The following is a 24,398-nucleotide window of genomic DNA, read 5'->3' on the forward strand; positions in this document are numbered from 1 at the left end:
ATTTTTCAAGATAGGAGCTTGAAACCTCAAGGTAGAGTTTTTTGATACGCTTAATCTGACGGCATGATTATGACTCTTTGGGATCGCTTGACTCTTGGGGGTGTTTCAACCCTATTTCGAAAATTGGTCAAATCTTTTCAAGAGTCAGAGCTTTTGATAGTTAATGTTAAACTTACTGAATTTCACATATTTGAAATCACCATAAAAACTCAACACTTTTGATGTATCTATTGTTATTAAAATCCTGGTTTTCAGAGTTTTTATTACAATTGGGCCAAGTCACCGATTACTGACAGTTCACTACAACAGACATTAAGATACAGACAAGGTTAATCTCAAGAAATTATATCAGTTTCTGAGAAGCTGAGATAATTATTTATCTGAAAATACCAGCGCGGAAAAATACTTTTCCATACATAGGTGTTAATCGGCCTTATTCCTAAATAGAAAAGTCCCAAATAGAAGGGGCACGAGCCAATGCAATTGCTAGTCACTACAGCCCAAAGCCACCTGAGGCCAATACAGCTACGTGCAACCCTCTTCCATTCCAACCTATTAAAAGCCTCCCTCTCTACGCCTTCCCATGAATCTATCAAAAGGTCAAATTGTACTATTAGGGTAAAAGCTGTACCTCAGGAACTTCCATTTAGCACGATGCATTTTTATTGTGTTCTATTAGATTTCCATCTCAATTTGAGCTCTTTTGAATTATTGTTTTAAAGGAGAACTATGAAGAAAATGTGGGCGTACAACTTTCTTCGATTAACTGAAGGAGGAAACATCTATGATAGAACATTTGAATAACTGCTTCATTCAACGCTGCTCTTTCCGGAGCGTACCTCGATGGGAATCTTCCGTCAAATCCAGCAGTTTATTCCTGGATTGCCAGATACAAGAGCCTAAACCTAGGTCAACATATATAAATTTAGACAATACAATCATTCACTATCTCAACCATCAGATAAAGCCGGACAGAGACGCAAGTGCTCCGGAGGATATTTAAACAAGTAGAAACATAAGCGACATTAGATTTTTTTATGGGTATACAAATCAGATGTCTCTTGAACACGATATTAAATAATCTACTTTTAAATTAATTTTTTCAATACATATATAAAAATCGGTAATCAATAGTTTAATGTTATTAATAGATGTTTTTAGAAATTATAAAGTTGGTTTCAAAGATATTTTAAGAAATTTTCTGCCAAAATACATGTTTCAGGGTCATATAAACTGGACAGCTGATTAAATGGGAGGAGTTGTTTGTACATGCCATTTGTACGCGCATCCTCTTTGTACGCGCCGATAATGTAGTAGCTAAAAATTACTGAGTTTGACTTTACTGTATAAATTCACATATAGTGAACTGGGTAAAGGACTAGCAGGAAAATCGGGCAATTCTAATTCACCTGACACTCCAAGCTATGATACAAAAAATATACTTTAAATGAGAAATTTTTCTTAGAATAATTATGCGGAAAGCACACAATTTGAATATGCATTCATAAGGGGGTGTTAGTATAGATCAATAGATTCACTTAAAAGCTTATTATTTAAGTTTAAAAAATTAATTTTTTTGGTGTTCAGCATAACATCACAAGTGTACAAGAATTCAAACACCTTTTTATTTCTCGAACTGATGGATTCATTTCTGCTTATTGTCTTTTTAAGTACTGCTTAAGAGTTTAATTATTTTCCCGAATCTCTTATTTACTGAATTGTTTTATCAAAATGCATTCAGTACTAAATAAATGTTATTTAGGTACTAAATAATAGGTACAATAAGATGGATTTGTTAAAAGAATCACTCATTAAAAAAGCTGGATTCGACATTAGATTCGAGAATCGTTCTTATATTTATATTTATTTTCTTTTTTTTAATGGATTGTCTATGTAATCATATGGATGTAAATTATTTTCAAATCATCCTGTTCAAAGAAAAATTGTACACCCAGGAAAATAATAGGTGGTGTTATTAAGTATTGATTATCTCCATAAAGCCACTTGATACTTGTAAAAATTGTGTCTTAACATCAGTATTTCTGACATGATTTAATAAAGAATCGGCAACATGTTGACTCTAGTTCGGCTTTGTGAAGTGACATGCATGAGAGGAAAATTTTCAAGTATAGTTGAAAATTTTCAAGTCAACTACTGTCAACCAGCGTGTGTCAACCCCGGGGATACCCTCCAACAAGGTTGACTCTAGTTCGGCATTGTGTAGTGACATCCATCATGAGAGGTGTAGCCTAAGTGGGAGACAGTAACAACGGCAATCAAAGGGGTAAAATTAACCTTGACTTGATGCCCACTTAATTGCACTATCTGTTTTGGCTTTTTTCTACAATTAGCCATGACTTGACTTTCCCCACAACTATTCCATGTTCCATTCAAAAGGGGTAAAATCAACCCCTTGAAAAAATAATTGAAAATTGATTATTCATAGCAATTAATTATTTTCGAATAGCTAATATTCTAGGAAAATTACGTTAATGTTTCCATATTTAAGAAATAGAAGTATTCTAAATTTCACCCTAAGATAAACCAGTATGCGTGAACCCTCCTTATCCGCCAGCTGCACTAATGCTGAAATGACATTCTGTCGGATTGGGTTATAGTTACTCAGAATAATCTAAGTTTACATGTTTATGATTCAACTAACCATTACTACACCTTCCAATTTTGACACCACCAACAACTCCTCCTACTTGGTCTTGCCAGCCACCTCCAGTTGTAAGCAACTCTTCTGTTTTAAGCACAGTATGGAACAGTTTTTCATTTTCAATTGTAATCTTGCTATTTTTTAACTTCCACAAAACAGCGATTATGCATGATGCCAAAATACTGCTTGTCCCTAGCCCAGAGCCATGGGGTAACTCTGAACATGTCCGGATCTCGATTCCAGTGCTCTATAACAATAGAGGTTGGAAATACTTTATGCTTTAATCAGGTATTCTGTATAAATTTTACAAGTTTTTAGCTGGCTGAATTTAACTTATTTTTCAATGCAAATAGTACCTACACAAAAAACATACATTTCTCAAAAAATACATAACACATTTTCTGGATAATATGGCTTCATGGAAATGTTTGGCTTTTTTCTTAAAAAGAATTTTGCCATTAAAAATGTTGTAAAATGGGGATATTAGTGTTGTTTTTTTTTATGATTTTTTTTCACTTTTCCGGCATGTTCTTGTACAAACTTAATCTCCATAGAGGAAAAAGCCTTTGGCGGTTTCTTGGATGGATATAATGAAGAATTACGTTAAGAAGCGATCCATCAAATTGCGTACAAAGATGCAGTTTTTTCTATCGAAAAATTGATTTTATTTTGAATATTATCTTTAATAAATTAGAAAAGCAAGTAGATGTAGCAATTCACTTAAATGAGACGTTAAAAAGTTCTCAATAAAATTCCAGTGCCCAACTAGCAGTACAAAAAAAACGAAAAATAAAAAAAAACAGAACAAATCAGTGCTACCCATGCAAAAGAAGAGATGTTTCTTGCTGTTCAAGCCAGGGACTGTAAATTTCATGTAATTTTCGACGGTGTATTTTTCGTTTCAATCCGATTTTTCTCCAACATAATTAATTTTGGGTTACTACGGGCCAAAGTTCGCCCTCTACTAGGCTGGAGCTACTACTACAACCACGATATATATATATACATATATATATATATATATATATATATATATATATATATATATATATATATATATATATATATATATATATATATATATATCATGAAAAGAGAAATCCCCAATGCAACAGCACAAACACATAAAAAAAAAGAAAAAAAAAGAAGAAGAGACAGAAGGAGAAAAGGAAGACAGTTTTCCTAAATTAGTGATTAATATAGACCAGCACTTGAATGAGGCCTTAACCCTACTCATCCATACAATCACATAGGTCAAACAGCATAGCCAAACACAATCAACCATAAAGAATAATCCATGGACAGGCAGTCATGTCGTCAATAAGTTTAAGTCGTCATTTACCAAACAATAGAAAAATAATAAAGACAAATAATTCAGAGGCAACAACCCAACACAAGGGCTCATCAGGAGAATACACTGGCCTATAGGGTTTCGCCACTTTAAATTCTCTACCCAGCCAAGTGTTGTGGCTACCACAGAATATCCATGGCATCCCCGTGTCAGGTATCACCCCCAAAATACATGCCTATGAAAAAAAAGCAAATGTAAAACAACCAAGTAACACCAAAACAAGCTTATCCTGTTAATATATCCCTCTTTTTAGCAACAATAGGTAAACTAAATATGATAAAATTTACCAAATCACAAATATTAACTCATTGCAAAAAAAAAAAAAAAATAATGAACTAAACAATTATAGAATTCATCTTTACCATGTGGCTATTTTTTTTTTAAATCCGCTCTATTAGAAACACAATTCAAAATAAATGGCGCTGCATCATCATTTGTCGAACCTCCGAAATTAGTTGAAAATTTCTTTAAGTATTTCCAGATAATTCTTTTGATATTTATTTAAAAGTTCGTTATAATGGAAACTAAATTTTTTAAATTGCCAAGTTAATTTATTTGCAGAAAAACCTCTTGATATTAATTTTTGGCTTAAGATTTTACATCTATTTTTAAAATCAATATAATTAATACAAATCCTTGCATAACGAAGTAACTGTGAGAAAAACGCAGAATATGTGATATTTGAGTGTATATTACTTTCAGGGAATGGGAAACTAATCACTTCAAAATCAAAATCATCCGTTTTATTATATATTTTAAAACTTAATTTATTATTATCACAAATATTAACATTTAAATCTAAGAAATGATCTTCATGACCAGCGCCATGACTAGGTTCAAGAGTAAGCTCTGATGGATATATATTTTTAGAAATATCAATGAAATCCTTACAATTTAAGACCAAAATATCATCCAAATATCTTTTATTATTTGACAAAACATGTTTTAAATTATTTGGATTATTCTTATCCATCATATATTTATATTCTAGTTGACTTAAAAACAAGTCAGCTATAAATGGGCTGGCATTCCCCCCCCCATGGGAATTCCCACGATTTGCTTGTACAAATCACCACCAAATCTTATATAAGTATTGTATAAAACAAATTCTAATAACTCAAAAATCATATCCAAGCTGTAACATCTCAAGTTAACTGTGGTATTAAAGCAATTTGTCCATATAGCTTTTTTATTATAAGTGTCTATTTTTAAGAACCTTTTACTAAATAAGAGGAAAGATTTCTTGATAACAGTTTTTAAATTATCTAACACTACATTAAGTGATAAATTAGTATACATTGTCACAAAATCGAAAGACTCAATTCTTTTAGCTGAAACCATTGTTAAAGACTCTATCACCTGCAGTGAATTATTAACACTCCAATATGGATTAAAATTCGAAAACTTTTTAATACCAGAACAATAGGTTTTAAGTTTATTTACAATTTGGCTTTAAAATTAAAGAGAGGTCAGTAGCAGCAATGCGGGTTGGACATTTAGCTGCTCCAGCAATAAACCGTGGTTTAGGGGGATTCTTATGAAATTTTACAGTCCAATATAGGAAAGGGAACTTTTTATCATTGTTATTTATTTTAATATTAAAATTTTTAAAAAGTATTTCTTCTAATTTTTCAATGCAACTGTCAGATCTAATGAATTGGGTTGATCGCCTGAGACTCTAGGCGAGCGGTCCCCATTATGCTTTCGACGCTTGTATGCTTGCGAGCTCTGGCGACTTGTTGGTCAACTAATTTTTAATTACTTTTGTAATTACTTTTTAATTACTTTTTAATATTATAATTTTTATAATATTACAATTTTTATAATTTTTAATTACTTTTGTCCCTCGCATGAAACACTAGAGTAAAATGACATTATTTTTATGCAATTCTGAAAAAAGCTTATGATAGCTTTGCCTCAATTCAGACTATCTGTCTTGGCTTTTTCTCAAATTAGCCATGGCTCTTAACTCGTTCATCACAGTCCCCTAAGTTGATTTTAATACAAAAATCAATGGACTCGGTCTCGGCCTTGCATGATTTTTGAAAAAGGGGAAGTACCCAATGATTTTAGGAAAACCTTAATTAAACCACTGTATAAGAAAGGTGACAAGAGTGAATGTCGGAATTATCGAGGCATTAGTCTGGTCTCTGTAGGTAGCAAATTACTGAGTAATATGATACCTTTTAGACTGAGACATGCTGTAGACAAAGTTTTAAGGGAAGAACAATGCGGTTTTAGAAAAGGTAGAGGATGTGTCGACCATGTTTTCACTCTTAGGTTAAAAATTGAGAAGTCCCTTCGTTGTCAAACACCTTTGGTCCTTAGTTTTATCGATTATGAGCAAGCTTTCGATTCTGTTGATAGAACAGCGTTAACAAAGGTCTTATCGTTATATGGTATACCAGAAAAATACATTAAAGTGATTTGCACTATGTACGAGAATAATACTGCTGCGGTTAAGGTAGGAAATGAGGTTAGCAACTGGTTTTGTATTAAATCAGGAGTTAAGCAGGGTTGTGTTCTATCCCCCTTTATATGGATCATTTTGATGGACTTCGTCTTAAGGAGCACAGGAAAGGCAATTGGAGACCATGGAATCAAATGGGGAGGAAGAACGCTCCTGGACTTAGATTATGCTGATGATTTAAGCATATTAGATGAAAGTGTGAGCAAAATGAATGAATTTTTAGAGGTTTTACGAGTTCAGGGTGCTAAAATAGGCTTGAAAATTAATGTTAAGAAGACTAAGTCACTAAGGTTAGGAATAAGTGAAGATGAACAGGTGACCTTAGGTAACGAAAAGATTGATCAGGTTGGGAGCTTCAGTTACCTTGGTAGTATTATTAGTAAAGATGGTGGGAGCAGTGAAGATGTTAAAAGTAGAATAGCTAAAGCTCAGGGTGTTTTTTCACAGTTAAAAAAAGTTTGGAAGAATAGAAAGATAAGCCTACAAACCAAGATTAGAATATTGGAAGCTACAGTGATGACAGTGGTCAAATATGGCTCTGAAGCATGGACACTCCGAAAAGCAGATGAAAATTTACTAGATGTTTTCCAGAGAAATTGCCTACGGATTGTTCTGGGTACCCGGCTGACTGACCGTATTTCAAACAGTAGGTTGTACGAAAAGTGTGGTTCAATCCCGCTTTCTGGGGCTATAATGAAAGAAAGGTTGAGATGGCTAGGCCACGTTCTACGGATGAAGGATGACAGATTACCGAAGATTGTCCTTTTTGGCCAACCGTCTGGGGCTACACGGAAAGCAGGTCGTCCTTGTCTGGGTTGGGAGGATGTCATAAATAAGGATTTAAAGGAAATGGGAACTTCCTGGGAGGGTGTAAAGAGGGAGGCTTTAAATAGATTAGGCTGGAGGAGGAGCGTGCGTAGCTGTGTTGGCCTCAGGCGGCTTGGTGCTGCAGTGAGTTATTAGTAGTAGTAGTAGTAGTAGTAGTAGTAGTATATATATATATATATATATATATATATATATATATATATATATATATATATATATATATATATATATATATATATATATATATATGTAATACATTCGCTAGCGTTTTAGGCCAGGACTTTCGCATATTTTTATCGTCACATCAAGTTTCATTCTTTTTTGCTAAAAATATTAATAGTAATTTACATTTTTCATAGTTCCAAAATTATTCGGCAAAAACTTTACGTTTAAATAGTTTATCTGCAAATCAAACAGTTCGTGGTAACGAACTGTAGTAAGGAGCGATCCGGCTCAATAGGAACCAAAACTCTAAAAAATTGAATTTTGATATCAAGGGCTACATCAAAAGAATCGCATTTTAATGCTGATTTTAAATATATAAGTTTCATTGAGTTTAGTCTTAGCCATCAAAAGTTACGAGCCTGAGAAAATTTGCCTTATCTAGGAAAATAGGAGGAAACACCCCCTAAAAGTCGTAGGATCTTAACGAAAATGACACCATCAGATTCAGCGTATCAGAGAACCCTACTGTAGAAGTTTCAAGCTCCTATCTACAAAAATGTGGAATTTTGCATTTTTTGCCAGAAGACAAATCACGGGTGCGTGTTTATTTGTTTGTTTGTTTTTTTTTTTTTTTTTTTTTTCCCAGGGGTCATCGTATCGACCAAGTGGTCCTAGAATATCGCAAGAGGGCTCATTCTAACGGAAATGAAAAGTTCTAGTGCCCTTTTTAAGTGACCAAAAAAATTGGAGGGCATCTAGGCCCCCTCCCACGCTCATTTTTTTCCCAAAGTCAACGGATCAAAATTTTGAGATAGCCATTTTCTTTAGCATAGTCGAAAATCATAATAACTATGTTTTTGGGGATGACTTACTCCCCCACAGTCCCTGGGGGAGGGGTTGCAAGTTACAAACTTCAACCAGTGTTTACATATAATAATGGTTATTGGGAAGTGTACAGACGTTTTCAGGGGGATTTTTTTTGGTTTTGGGGGTAGGGTTGAGGGAGGGGGCTATGTGGGAGGATCTTTCCTTGGAGAAATATGCCATGGGGGAAAAAATTCAATGAAAAGGGCGCAGGACGAATGTGGTCACGTTAGAAAAAAACGTCAAATCAAGAGCTTAACATACAATGCTGGGTGTTCGGAGCCTCTCTATTATGGAGTATAATTTGAAAATAACACAACTATACGAGCGATAAAACATATATACCACAACCATAACTCAACTAACGAAAGAACTGCTAAGAGATAACACAACTATAAAGCGAAAACAGGTGAAAACTAACGGGAAAATAAACGAACTAAGAGGTGGAAGGGGCCCAGAGAAAAAATATAATCCTTTTTCAATTTTGAGCCTAACTTCCGCAAAGGAGTAATAATGTCAGAAGCCCCAAAATACCGAATTATTTTCTTTTCAAACAGTTCGTGGTAAGGAACTGTAGAAAGGGGTGACCCGGCTCAATAGTAAACGAAATTATAAAAAACGGAATTTTGTTGCTAAAAGATACATCAAAAGAATCGAATTTTTACGCTGATTCTAAATATATAAGTTTCAATTAATTTAGTCTTTGTCATCAAAAGTTACGAGCCTGAGAAAATTTGTCCTATTTTGGAAAAAAGGGGGAAACATCCCCTAAAAGTCATAGAATCTTAACGAAAATCACACTATCGCATTCGGTATATCAGAGAACTCTATAGCAAAAATTTCAAGCTCCTATCTAAAAAATGTGGAATTTTGTATTTCTTGCCAGAAGACAAATCACGGGTGCGTGTTTATTTGTTTTTTTTTTTTTCCCAGGGGTCATCTTATCGACCAAGTGGTCCTAGAATGTCACGAGAGGGCTCATTCTAACGGAAATGAAAAGTTCTAGTGTCCTTTTTAAGTGACCAAAAAAATTGGAGGGCAAATAGGCCCCCTCCCATGCTCATTTTTTTCCAAAAGTCAACAGATTAAAATTTTAAGATAGCCATTTTGTTCAGCATAGTCGAAAACCATAATAACTATGTCTTTGGGAATGACTTACTCCCCCACAATCCCTGAGGGAGGGGCTGCAAGTTACAAACTTTGACCAATGTTTACATATAGTAATGGTTATTGGGAAGTGTACAGACGTTTTCATGGGGATTTTGTGGTTTGGGGGGTGGGGTTGATGGGAGAGGGCTTTGTGGGAGGATCTTTTCTTTGAGGAATATGTCATGGGGGAAGAAAAATTCAATGAAAAGGGCGCAGGATTTTCTAGCATTACTATAAAAAAACAATGAAAAAATAAACATGAAAAAGTTTTTTCAAATGAAAGTAAGGAATAGCATTGAAATTTAAAACGAACAGAGATTATTACGCATATGAGGGGTTCTAAAAATACTTTAGCATAAAGAGCGAGGTATTTAGGAGGAGATAAATACCTCGCTCTTTATGCTAAAATATTTTTAGTGATTTCAACTATTTATTCTACGGCCTTTTTGAATCAGGGGTCATTCTTAAAAAAATTGGGACAAAACTTACGATTTAGTGTAAAGAGCGAGGTATTAACGAGGGTACAAACCCCCTCGTACACATAATAAAAATACAAGAATATAAAAGTTTGTTACGTAAGTTAATTCTTAAGTTACGTATATTTTTTACTAATAAAAACGTTCGTTGAATATTAAAAGTTCTAGTAGCCTTTTTAAGTAACCGAAAAATTGGAGGGCAGCTAGGCCTCCTTCCCCACCCCTTATTTCTCAAAATCGTCTGATCAAAACTAAGAGAAAGCCATTTAGCCAAAAAAAAATTAAAATACTAATTTCATTTCAATAATTTATTTGCGGAGAGCCAAAATCAAACATGCATTAACTCAAAAACGTCCAGAAATTAAATTAAAAAAAAATAGTTTTTTTAACTGAAAGTAAGGAGCGACATTAAAACTTAAAACGAACAGAAATTACTCCGTATATGAAATGGGTTGTCCCCTCCGCAGTCCCACGCTCTTTACGCTAAAGTTTTTAATTGTTTCAAAAAGTAGAATTGTGGCAAAGAGTCAAACTTTAGCGTAAAGAGCGTGGGACTGCGGAGGGGACAACCCATTTCATATACGGAGTAATTTCTGTTCGTTTTAAGTTTTAATGTCGCTCCTTACTTTCAGTTAAAAAAACTATTTTTTTTTTATTTAATTCAACAAGAAGACGTTCAGGCATTCAAATTTATACATCGAAAAAATTAACAAAATGAGAAAATTGTAACAAAGAGAACGACAAGGATAATTCTAGCCAGAGAAAAAAGGAAGAATAATGAACGAATGTTTCGGTTTAGGGCTCTACTCAACCGTCCCCGGTAAAAAGGGGAGGTAACAAGCGTAGGAAATGGAATTAGCAACAAACACTAAATGTATGATATTTGTGTGGGACTAAGATTTACCATGTGGATTTTACTTTTTTTTTTTAAACAACAAACCACAACCACATCTCTTCTGTTATGTAAATGACCTTAGCACGAGCTTACTGAAACAAATGGTTTATTATTATTTTTTTTTACCTTCTGTTCGTTTTGGTATCTGTCTATACATCCATAGAAGTATATTTCATCTTTTTTTGTTATGCGATTAATCAATTTAATTTTCATTTGTTTTGGGTTTCAATGTTTATTCATCCATGTTTATTAAATATTTATCAAATGTTTTTCCATGCATATCCAATGTTGATCCATTGATAATTTGAAGAATAACATCACATTTTTTTTTTTAACACATAACACCGATGAGGTTTCTTTTTTCCCCCAAAGGTGACCGTATTAACCCTAGTCATAGAATATCGTAAGAGAGCTCACTGAAATGGAAACAAAACATTTAGAGGACCGTTCAGGTAGGAAATGAATCAAGTGATTGCAAAACGCCGTTTCTGCCATTTAGTACAACAAAACATCAATTTTAGTTCAAACGAAGCGAAAATATCGAGAATGTAGTAACCATGATATCAATCGATTTGTCATGGTATAAAAGCCTTGACTAAAAGTTTGTAGGTCCCAATGTTGAAAACTAAGGAAAAGGAAAAATCAAGAAAGAGAAGAGAAAACGGAAAAATGAAGAAAAGAGGACAAAAATAGAAAGGAGAGGGAAGAGAACACACTTTAATTGCCTATTAAACTCATCTTAAATGGTAGGGTTTCCTCCCTTACTCGGTTTCTTAAATTTTCTGTATTATATTCAGAATCAAATATACCCTTGAAATTGGATAAAACAAAAGTGATTAGTTCAATTTCAAAATATTCTTCCCTCGTTGGAAGATTTGCCCCCAACCATGCACTGGATTCCCGGCTAAAGACAGTGAATCAGGATATCAGTATCTGCGCAAGGTCCGACCATGGGTTAGCATGCGAATTATTTTTTTTTTTCTTTCAATAAATCTCATTATAAGTAAACTTCCGCTTTAACATAATGTTTGATGATTTTATAATATATACTCGCACAAAATGATGTGGCACAAAACTCTCAAGTTCAAACCAGCGGTTCCGATTTCCGTTTTACGGCCCTTCAGCAGGAAGTGCAATGGGGGTTAGGGGTCAGTCATCCTTTACTTTTACACACCCTTCCTGTTTGGCTTCCCCACCTTTCTCCAGGTGCTCCTGCAGAGCTGGTTCGATTCTGGCTAAGCTCCGATTTCCGTTTCAAGGCCCTTCCACAAGGAAGTGCGATGGGGGTTAGAATTTTTTTCAAAAAAAAAAAAAAAAAAAAAATTTCTAGACCGAAAAAGCAGTCTAGAAAATCACTTTTCCAAATATGACTGGAAAACCAGTGTAAATTTGGATGTCAAATCCAAATACTACTAGGTTCTGTTTGTTCGCATTTTGTCTGATATTGCGTTGGTCACATATTGTCTTTAAAAGAAAGAAGTAAAAATATATTCTTTTTGTATACTATTTTTAGCATTTTTCAGCATCTGAAGATTTTGTTTTGACAAAAGACGTGTTCAAGCAAGTGAATAGTGCTTTCGAATCATCGTATTGAAAAGTGAAAAAGCAGCCTTCTACTGAAGGAACATCTTCCGGAAGACAAGAAGAGGCGGCTACACATAATAATTTCTTAAGCCTCCCCCTTTGGCCGTTGCACCCAAAACGTTCCCGTAGAAAAAAAAAACTAAAACCATATGGCAAGAATTAGAAAAAAAAACACTGAGTTGCAGCTGCACCCAAAACGTTCTCGTAGAAAAAAAAATTGTATGACAGGAGTAAGAAAAAAGACAAATAAACCATGAGTTGCAATTACACCCAAAACGTTCCCGTAAAAAAAAAACTGTATGGTAGGAATCAGAAAAAAGAGAAATAAACCTGGAGTTGAAGTTGCACCCATCACGTTCCCGTAAAAAAAAGAAGAAAAAAGCTCAAATTGTATGGCAAGAATCAGAAAAGGGACAAATAAACCTGGAGATGCAGTTGCACCCAAAATGTCCCCGTAGAAAAAAAAAATTGTATTATATATTTATATGCCCATCAAATTATATATTTGATTTTAAGAAATGTTGTTGAGTTACAAAGTTAGATCTACTAAATACTTCAAAGGCATATTTGGTTTTCAGTAAAGCAAAAATAACGCATTAGCTTTCTACCGGTTTCTGTATTTTCAGAAACCGGTATATTTCTACCGGTTTCTACCGGCTTCTCTCAGGCGAAAATATTGACATACTGCTGATTTTGAGTAGCCGAAACTATCCAGCAGCTTATTTTTCTTTATCTTAAGCCCGAGTAATTCCAAATCAGGGCTTTTGTAATATTCATTCAAGTAATAGAACTTTTTGTATTTTATTCAAAATTTGGAAAAAATTGCGCAAAATACTCTTGAATTAAATGTTCAAGAGCCCTTACAGCAGGATTCTCTGACACGTTGAATCTGATTGTGAGATTTTCAATGAGACTCCTTATTTCCAAAGGGTGGTTCCCCCATTTTTCTAAAATCAGATAAATTTTTTGAGGCTCGTAACCTTTGATGGGCAACATAAAAATAGTTGATGGCTATACAGAAAGCCGTCAATAACGGCTTTGATACTCTTGATTGCAATAACTTTCCATTTCTTTTGTAAGCAGCTTTGTGTCTCATTCAAAAGTCGAAACGGCATGTTTGAGTTCAGTCACTTAACCAAGATTTTCCTTTGGAATGGGGGGGGGGCATAAATGTACTAAACGGGTGAAATATACCATCAAGGTATATATACGCCTCCTTTGGCTAACTAAAGCAAAGCATGCATTATAATGAAGATGATTATTCATAAATTTTATTGGAGAGGTGGGAGGGAGGGGGGTAAAAATTGAAAGAACATGCGATTGTATGAGCAATGCAAAAATAACAGAAACGTTTAATAACATCTCCTAGGGTTAAAACATTGAAGATCATAGGAACGGAACAAAGGCACCAACGTACGAAAATGTAAGAAGAGACAAGGATTTATTTTAGACTGGTATAAAGAAGATGCGAAAAAGGACTTTTTTTAATGTTTTCTACTGAAGGAACATCTTCCGGAAGACAAGAAGAGGCGGCTACACATAATAATTTCTTAAGCCTCCCCCTTTGGCCGTTGCACCCAAAACGTTCCCGTAGAAAAAAAAACTAAAACCATATGGCAAGAATTAGAAAAAAAACACTGAGTTGCAGCTGCACCCAAAACGTTCTCGTAGAAAAAAAATTGTATGACAGGAGTAAGAAAAAAGACAAATAAACCATGAGTTGCAATTACACCCAAAACGTTCCCGTAAAAAAAAAAACTGTATGGTAGGAATCAGAAAAAAGATAAATAAACCTGGAGTTGAAGTTGCACCCATCACGTTCCCGTAAAAAAAAAAGAAGAAAAAAGCTCAAATTGTATGGCAAGAATCAGAAAAGGGACAAATAAACCTGGAGATGCAGTTGCACCCAAAATGTCCCCATAGAAAAAAAAATTGTATGGCAGGAATCAGAAAAAAGATTAATAAACCTGGAGATGCAGTTGCACCCGAAATTTTCCCGTAGAAAAAAAAATTGTATGGCAGGAATCAGAAAAAAGACAAATAAACCTGGAGCTGCAGCTGCACCCAAAACGTTACCGTAGAAAAAACATGGATGGCAGGAGTAAGAAAAAAAATCAAATAAACCTGGAATTGTAGCTGCACCCAAAACGTCCCAGTAGAAAAAAAATTGTACGGCAGGAATCAGAAAAGGGACAAATAAACCTGGAGCTGCAGCTGCACCCAAAACGTGCCCGTAGAAAAAAAAATAATATTGTACGGCAGGAATCAGAAAAAAAGACAAATAAACCTGAAGCTGCAGCTGCACCCAAAACGTTCCCGTAGAAAAAAAAATTGTATGGCAGGAGTAAGAAAAAAAGACAAATAAACCTGGAGCTGCAGCTGCACCCAAAACGTTCCCGTAGAAAAAAACATTGCATGGCAGGAGTAAGAAAAAAGACAAATAAACCTGGAGTTGCAATTGCATCCAAAACGTTCCCGTAGGAAAAAAAAACTGTATGGCAGGAATCAGAAAAAAGAAAATAAACTTGGAGTTGCAGTTGCATCCAAAACGTTTCCCTAGAAAAAAAAACTAAAATTGTTTGGCAGGAATCACAAAAAAGGCTAATAAACCTGGAGTTGAAGTTCAAGCAGAGGACCAGATGGATTAACAAAACCGCTTCCAATCAGACACGCTTTAAAAAGGGCACCAGGTAAAGAAGGATCTCTGTAATTCTCCAAATCTTTCAAAGAACGAATGAACTGAGCTGGATTTTGGCTATCTTCTTCAATAAGTTTGATAACTTTTTGGGGGATTCTTCGACCCTTAGCAGTGATGGGATGCTATAAAAAAAAAGTATGTTAATCAAACTTATCAGCAGTGTGGAATAGATCTTGTGGCACAGCGAAAACTTCACAAAAATGATAGACCTTTTGAATTACCCTTACTATATTAATATAATTCGGTCCAAGGATGATTGACTATCTTCGACAAACACATTGTCGAAAATATAACTATTAGTTATATTTTCTTTTCAGTAAAGCACAAATGACGCAATATACCTCAAAGGGTTTATACTTAGGGGGAGGGGGCAGTAGCCAATTCCTGTTTGTAGTAATTTTGTTCGTTTTAAGTTTGACTTTAATATTCAATTTAATTTTTACTTGTTTTAAGATCTTTTTATTCATCTATATCAGTATCTGTTACCTTTTTGCTTGATATGGTTATTTATTTAAATCTCTCTTCGTTTTGGGGTTTAATTTATTTTTTGATAGTAATTTCTGGTCGTTTAGAGTTTGAATAATTACAGGACTTTATTTCTATAAATTTTAATGTAAACCTAACCCTTACCACATTTTGCATTGCACTACTACAAGGATCTTTGATGATTCTCGATCCAAGAATCTTGCGAACAATCGATTATGGAATGATAAAAAAAAAAGAAAGAAAAAGGCCTGAACATCTGATCCTTTCAGGAGCTAATCCAACAAAATTTATTTCTAAGGTTATTTTTTCTTCACGTTTTAGCATCAACTTACTCGATTAACTACTAACTTCACAAAGTCACAAGAATTTTCTCCTATGATACCAATCGGTGCCAGAATATAACAATTTTTTTTGCCATCCAACATAATATTATTTTTTCATAAGCTAACTTTTATTCAAATTCTATTCTTAAATACTCCTAAGACCACACTCGAACTCAATGATATTTCTTCAAAAGATGATTGGGGTATTAAAACTCAAAGTAACCATGAATCTCTTTTTTTTCAATTGTTAGATGTTTTTAGAACTTGTACGAAGGTTTGGAGCCAAAAGACTTACTAAAATGACTCGGCAAAACCCCTGCCTTAAGACACCATCCTTCAGATATTACAAACACACCCTTTTGACAACCTGGATATACCTAATGTCTTTTGATTTTGTACAGCATCCCCCTTAACATTCTCTTGCAGAGTCGCAATCACAAACACAAGTAGACACAAACGCAAACACAATCGAAAGTAGTCATAGAGGCCAGTAAATGAAGTCATGAGTAGTCGCAGTTGCAAGCAGTCGTATTCGCAGTCGCGCAAGTAGTTGCTGTTGCAATGGCAAGCAGACACGGTCGAAAGTGGTAACAATCGCAACTGGTCGTACATGCAGTCGCAGTCACAAGAAGTCATAGTCGTAGGTATTAACTATCGCAGTTGCAAGTAGTCCTTCTCAAATTTGGAGTCACAAGTGTACGCAGTGACAAGTAGTTACAGTAGCACTAATAGTCCTAAGAGTTTCAAGTCCTTTAGACAACAAGCGGCCAAGCCTATTTGGCTTAGGTTACTTCTTCGCCTGGGAGTCCAACCAAATTCAGTCCCCCATTTTGCATACAAGTCCAGTGAGCTTTCTCCATCAGGCTTCAACCCAAAATCAGTACGATCTTTTATCCCTTAGTTCTAGGACCATCTACCTTAGTTCTGCCCTAAGAATGATGCATGGACGGATGGATGATAGACTTATCTATCAACAAGTGAAATGAAATCATTTTTATACAATCCTAAAAAGGGCTTTTGCCAAATTTGCCTCTCACCCTGACTCGGTATTAAGATGATGCAGCTACATTCTTTTGACAATCTAGATGCAGATAGTGTCTTATGATTTAGATCAAAGCCCCCTTCAACATTCCCCAAATTTTCTGCTCAACATCCTTGAACTTTTTGGACACGCCCAGGATCAAATATTTCCCCCAGTCCTTGTAATAAGTCTTAGACGTAAACAAGGAGCAAATGACACAATTTACAACCCTTAACCAGAGGACTGTGAAGGGGGGGGGGAGTTGTACCATCCCCGTAGGCTCTATTATTGGACCTTTTTCCTACTTTGAACTAATTTGCAATCTCAAAGTGTTAATCAATAGTAAGCAGGTTGCTCTCCAATCACTTTTCAACACTTTCCCGATAATATCTTGAAATTTCTTGAGATAATGGTGGTATACCCTTTTGATCAACAGTATGTACACGGAGGGTTTTGATTTTGTTCAACAACCCCCGCAGATTTTTCTGAAAGTTTCGTCTGAACACCCTCAGTCTTTTTAGACACACAAGATCAAACATTTCATCTTTTCTTAACATAAAATCCTATATGTAATCAACAGCCAAACTGTATAGTTTACAACCCTTGTCCTAAGGGCTGTAGGGGGTCATGTCGTTACCGAAGACATATTTACAGGAAATTTTCAGTGTGACGATAAACAAGAGGGCATCTAAAAAGGAAGAAAGGAGGGCGTCTAAAAAGGAAGAAAGGGGGCTGACATTTGGAGGGGCAGAAGGGGGGGAATTGGAAAACTGAAAAGACGTGGTTAAAATTAACTGGATAAATTTCAGGTTTTCTGGCATAACAAACAACCCTTTCAGCAGCCTGGAGTGCTGGTTCTGCCTGCATACCAGTCGGTAAGGTGCCTCAAAAACCATATGGTTGTTAAAAGTGGCACAGTAATTTTTACGGCGGGTCATCACTCCCTGGTGGACTTTCTTTCTGTATTGAAATAGTATTTTGATAAAATCCTTATTCCACAAACACAGGTAATTAAAATTTTGGGCGTGTTTTTGGATTTTAACCTTTCTTACAAGCCTCATCTTTCCTATCTCCAGGGTATTCCTTCTCGCCAGGTTGGTGTCCTCCACAGAATTTAATCCTTTCTTCCAAAAGAGGTAAAAGAAGCGTTTTTGAATCCACGACTTTCTTATTGTTGTTCTGTTTGGGGTGTGGCATGCTCTTCTCTAGTAACTCCTATAAGACGCCTCCAGAATAAAGCTATGAAAGATGTGTTTGGACTTCCCCCAAGGTAACCCTCTGTTCATTTGTATAATGATGCTGGTATTAAAAACAATTGACACCCTGGTAAAAGGAATGTCTCCTCCTTGCTCATAAATTTTTACATTGTTCTCTTCCTAAAAGCTTGTGTAGTTTTTTTTTTTTTTAAAGATGCATCTTCGAATATTTCCGTTTCCCTTTGTAAGCCCTATCTATCTATTCAACTTCCAATGTTTCGAATTTCTTTTTACCGGCATTCCCCAGTTTATCTAGCTACTAAGCTATGGAATTCCCTTCCCTCCGATATTTCGGGTGAGAGGTCTTTTGTGATATTGTTTAATTCTGCTCGTAGTTTTCTTAGACTATAGTGAGATTTCTGTATTTTGTTTTTTTCTCTTTTTCCGTAAGCTGTTGCCACTTTCTGTTACGTATTGATGTATAGCTTTATTTTATATTAATTTTTTTTCGCATTTGAAATTGTTGCAGTATTTACTGGACCCCCTTCGAGCTCAGCTTTTGTGGCTCAAATATCTAATGTATTTGTTTTCTTTTTCTTTTACTCTTTTTGTCCTTTATTATTGTGTTTGACTTTTATATTGCTAGTAAAATGAAATGAATGGATAAAATTGCCCTGAAAATTTCAACTGAATAGGCAACAGTCAAGGGTATTACTTGACACTTTGAGGACAACTGCGATTGTGACTACTTGAAACCATAACTACTTGTGACTGTAACTGAAACTACTTAGGACAGCTACTATGGTACTTGCGATTGTGACTACTTTTCACTACGATTGTAACTACTTTTTCCTCAACTTAATATCAGTAAACTATTCCTGGGATAATACAGACGTGCTATTTTGACCACCTGGATGCATATGGTATCTTTTGATTTAGCTTAACATCTTAATCAACATTTCCTTAAAGGTTCAACTTAATAATCTTAGTTGTCCCTGGGATATTACATAACACTTCTCTCACTTCTTCGAATGTTTCAACTTGAACTCTTTCATAACTTTTCTTGGTATATTGAAGATGTTAGTTTCTTCACAACCTGGATGCATACATAATCTTTTGATTGAATTTCACATTCCCCTTGACATTCCAACTTAATTCCCGTGGTAGTTTCTGATATCAATACAAATACGGCTAGATACGTTTCCATCCTTGGTGGCCCTAGTGTCTTCTAATTTAGTGCAATACCCCCCACCCCCAATATTCCCTGTAAATTTAAACTTAATACCCTTAACTGCTTCTGAGATATTGCAGACAAGTCCTTTTGACAACATGGATGCAGTATGGTATCGTTTGATTTAGCTTGAAATCTTAATCAACATTTCCTTAAAGGTTCGACTTAATAATCTTAGTTGTCCCTGGGATATTGCATAACAACCCCTCTAACTTCTCCGGATGTTTCAACTTGAACCCTTCCGTAACTTTTCTTGGTATATTGAAGATGTTGATTTTTTCACAACATGGATGCATACATTCTCTTTTGATTAAGTTTGAAATTCCTCTTGACATTCCAAATTAATGCCCGTGGTAGTTCTGAAATCAATACAGATACGACTAGCGCTTTTTTTGCCATCCTTGGTGGCTCTAGTGTCTTTTAATTTAGTGCAACAAACCCCTCCCCCCCACAATATTCCCTGTAAATTTAAACTTAATACACCTAACTGCTCCTGAGATATTGCAGATAAGCCATTTCGACAACATGGATGACAAACCTTTTACTTCAGTTCAATAGCAGCTGCAGGAGTAGAGCTACGCTATGGTAGCATTTGCAATCCAAAAGTAGTAGCAGTAGTCATAATCGTAGTTGAACGTATTAGCAGCTGCAGTCACAATCCCCAGTAGTTGTAAACGCACACGCAAACAGTCACAGTCGTAAGCAGACACAGCTAGTTGCAGTCACAGTCGCAATAGCAGCGTTAAGTTACCGCAGTCACGGATGGTTGCAGTCTCTAATAGTCAGAGTCGCATAAAGTCGCAATTAGTCATAGCCGTGGCCACAAGCTATCACATTTGTAATGAGTGATGTTACAAGTAAACACAGTCGCACATTAGAAGAATTCGTAGTTGCAAGTAGTTGCAGTCAAAAGTAGCCGTAGTAGCAAGCACTTCCTGTTGAGGGAGATGTTGAGATTAACCAATAGACGCAATGTACATCTCAGTTGTCAAAAGAGCGTATCTGCAGTATCCTAGTTATTATTACTTAGTTGAAGCTTTCAGGGAACGTTGAGGGGGATGACGAACTGAATAAAAAGTTGTTATATGCATCCAGGTTGTTAAAATGGGAAATGCCAATATCTCAGGAAATGTTAGAGCATTAAGCAAAATTTTAATGCCGAGGAGGATGATGAAATAAATCAAAAGACACTATTTACATTAAGGTTGTCAAAAGAACCGATGTGGAGAACGACTAAGATATTAAGTTGGAACTTTCAGGGAATATTGAAAGAGATGTTAGACTCAATTAATGACACTATGTGCATTCAGGTTGTCAGAATGGTGCTTTTTCGATACCACATCTAGCAAATGCTTGCCTCAAAGTCACAAATAAAAGAGTTTAAAGACACATTCTCTCATTTAATTTTCATTCGCATGAAATATTTTTAATCAAAACAATAGTATAAGAACAGTTCTAGATCTTAAATTCAAATTCAATAAAATTGATGAAATAATTATTGAATACAATCAAAGACAACGATCATAAGACCTTAAACTGATCCAGAATTTAGAGTCAAGTATGTTAGTTCTTAAGCCAATAACCTGAAAAAGTGGGGAAATATTAATTATAGCAATTAATATTAAAATGTTGGCGATAAAAAAAATCACAAAAATTAATTTGAAAAAGAACTTTTCGAAAAAGAAGTTTTTTAAAGAAAAGAAAGGACCCATTTTAAAATTTAAGGTGAGCAGAAATAAATCCTATAATAATTGAAACTTAAAACGACCGAATATTGCTACAAAAAATAATTGAAACCCAAAACGAACGTATATTACAATGAATAATTATATAAAAAATAAAGATAACAGATACTTATATAGATTGAATAACCAAATCCTAAAATGAGTTAAATTAAAAGCAGTACTATCTCAAAATTAAAATGAACAAAATTTACCACAAATAAGGAGCCTAGCTACCTCCCCCTCCCGATAAAGGTAAATAAAATAATCATAAAAAGAGTAAAAGTTAAAAGTAACACTACATAAAACTTAAAAGGAACACAAATTACTACAGACAAAGAGTTTGGCTAAGCAAACTGAAAAAGAGGAATTTACACACCATAAGTATCACACGTAAATCCTCCCACCTACCAAATTGTAAACATTAAAAAATTATATTAAGTGATTTGCGCTTTGTTGAAAACACAGTACATTTTAAATATTGTTTTTTTTATGTTTATACCATTGAAAAAAAAAATATATTGTTAAACAAAATATTGAATTTTGAACTGTTGAGATTAATTAGTTACAGTAGTATTTTCTTCAGTTCTTTCCTGTCATCTTCAGTTTATTATTCAGTTATTAGTTATTAGTCAGTTATTATTAGTTTATTATTCAGTTTATCTTCAAGTTTATTGTGAATTTTTTTTTCGTTGACGTTTTAAAAAATTAAAGTATACGTTCAAAATACAAATGGGGACAAAATACAGAAGGGGAAGTCTACCTTGCGTGGGAATTGTTTTGTTCAGTTTAGTTTGTACTTTTCTTAAAATTAAAAAAAAAATGCATTATCTTTAGTAGAACAGGTAGGTTACTTAATGATAATAATAGCATTTTTTTTTTGGACATTTACCCATTAAACAAGTTTTTGAAATTAGGTATTTGGGGTTTTATTTAGATTGTGATTTGGTAAAATTTATAATATTTAGTTTACCTATTGTTGCTAAAAAGAGGGATATATTAACAGGATAAGCTTGTTTTGGTTTTACTTGGTTGTTTTACATTTGCTGTTTTTTTTTTTTTTTCTTTCATAGGCATGTATTTTGGGGGTGATACCTGACACGGGGATGCCATGGATATTCTGTGGTAGCCACAACACTGTGCTGGGTAGAGAATTTAGAGTGGCGAAACCCTATATAGGCCAGTGTATTCTCCTGATGAGCCCTTGTGTTGGGTGTTGCCTCTGAATTATTTGTCTATATTATTTTTTCTATTGTTTGGTACATGACGACTTATACTTATTGACGATATGACTGCCTGTCCATGGATTATTCTTTATGGTTGATTGTGTATGGCTATGCTGTTTGACCTATCTGATTGTATGGATGAGTAGGGTTAAGGCCTCATTCAAGTGCTGGTCTATATTAATCACTAATTTAGGAAAACAGTCTTCCTTTTCTCCTTCTGTCTCTTTTTTTTTTTTTTTTTTTTTTTTTTTTTTTTTTTTTTTTTTTTTTTTTTTTTTTTTTTTTTTTTTGTGCTGTTGCATTGGTGATTTCTCTTTTCATGATAATAATATTAGTTGGAAAAAGCATTGTAGTGTTATTGGTGCAAAAATGGCAAGGGGTCTAGGAATTCTGGGACGTGTAAAAAAAACATTTTCATTCAAGATTTTAAAAATCATTTATTTTTCCCTTGTTCATCCTTATATAGATTACGGTTGTGTTCATTGGGCCAGCGATCTTTCTAATTATAAAAGGATCCAGATTTTGCAAAATAAAAGCATTCGATCGACTGCGGACATAAACATTGATAGCTTTTCCCGGTGTAATGTTTTAAATGTTGGTCAGATTCATAACTACCAGGCATCAGGAGCACCATAATTATGATACAAGAAATTCACTACTTTTAAGCCATGAAAAAAGAAAAACAGTCAGATCATCATATGTGGTTCATAATCTGGGGCCTTCTGTTTGGAATAGTCTGCCGGCTAGCATCAGGGAGTCTGTCATTTTATGCGGGTTAAAAAATAAATTGAAAACATTTTATTTAACAAATAGATTTTGAAGGGTGGGAGGTTTTTGATTTCTTTTTTCGCAGTTTCTTGGGGTGGGGTGGGGGCTGAAACCAGTAAATAATATTCAATAGGATTATTCTATTGCATTGTGTTCATGTATATGTGTTGTTGTTTTTTATGTATAAGATAGGCTAGGTGGATAATCATGAGATGTTATGTTTAGATATTTATTTATAAGATATAAAACATAATATGAATATGCAGCACAAGTCCTTAGGACTTTCTTTTTGCTGCAATACTTTATTAGTGTTGTCATTTTTATTTATGTTTATATTGTGGATAAAAATAAAACTTACCTACCTACTTACCTAAAAATGACTTTGTTGTAGATCAAATTCCAACCTACATGCTATCCCTCTAATCCGAGATTTTTCATTGGCTCACAACCCTAAAGCAAATTATTGAAAGACGTTGTAAAGTTACATTCTGACAGAAAATGGTCTGTACCAACCCCCTCCCCCCTTCCTATGTAAAATAATCAGTTAGACACAGTTGAATGGGGGCTAAGGTTTTCTTGAGAGAGAAAAATTACAATAATATATGGAATTATTCTGGTCCCAAAAGTTTTCACTGGTTCATACTGAAACTTGAGAACTCTGTAGAAAATACCATCAATTCTAAATCTTTGGTAGAAATAAAATGGAAACAAAGAATTGAAACTTTCAATGACCAGAAGGAAAAGTATGAAGGAAGACTTGAAAGACTAGGAAGGAAGAGTCCGTCTTAAAAGACGAAGAAGGGATACTTGAAAAAACTGGCTTCAAAGAAGGAAGACTTGAAAGACTAAAAGGAAGATTTCGTCTTGAAAGACGGAAGGAAGGCTAGAAAGAAGGCAAGAAGGAAGGCTAGAAAGAAACCAGCTACAAAGAAGGAAGTCTTGACAGACTGGAAGGAAGACGAAGAAGAAGAAAAAAGGTAAAGGATTCAGCACTAGACCCTTGACGTCCGAACTGGTGGTGGTGATCTCCATCTTGAAGTCCTTCAGCCAGGAAGTGCAATGGGGGGGCCAGCCATCCTGTCGTTTCGCACACCCTTCCTACTTAACTTCCTCAGATTTCTCCAGGTGCCCATTTCGAGCTGGGTCGACTCTGGCAAAACTTAGAGAGTCACGCCACTGACCCCAGTTTCAAACCAAATAATTTGATATACTAGGATTCGAATCCTCGCACTTCGAAAAAAGGATTCTAAATCCAGCGCACCAACCAAAGAAGAAAGACTAGCA

General features: G+C 34.8%; 1 protein-coding gene across 1 annotated transcript in view; it reads right to left on the minus strand.

The window, feature by feature from the left end:
- The window catches only part of LOC136034059 (L-fucose kinase-like), a 43,855-nt gene that overhangs the window by 14,718 nt on the left and 4,739 nt on the right, over window positions 1-24,398 (minus strand). The window contains exons 3-4 of the mRNA XM_065715175.1: window positions 15,055-15,264; window positions 2,663-2,909 (exon numbers count right to left, since the gene is read on the minus strand). Of these exons, the coding sequence (XP_065571247.1) occupies window positions 2,663-2,909; window positions 15,055-15,264 (457 nt within the window). The remainder of the gene's footprint in view (window positions 1-2,662; window positions 2,910-15,054; window positions 15,265-24,398) is intronic.

The sequence above is a fragment of the Artemia franciscana genome, chromosome 12 (genome assembly GCF_032884065.1).
Source record: "Artemia franciscana chromosome 12, ASM3288406v1, whole genome shotgun sequence".
Classification (NCBI taxonomy): Eukaryota; Metazoa; Arthropoda; class Branchiopoda; order Anostraca; family Artemiidae; genus Artemia; species Artemia franciscana.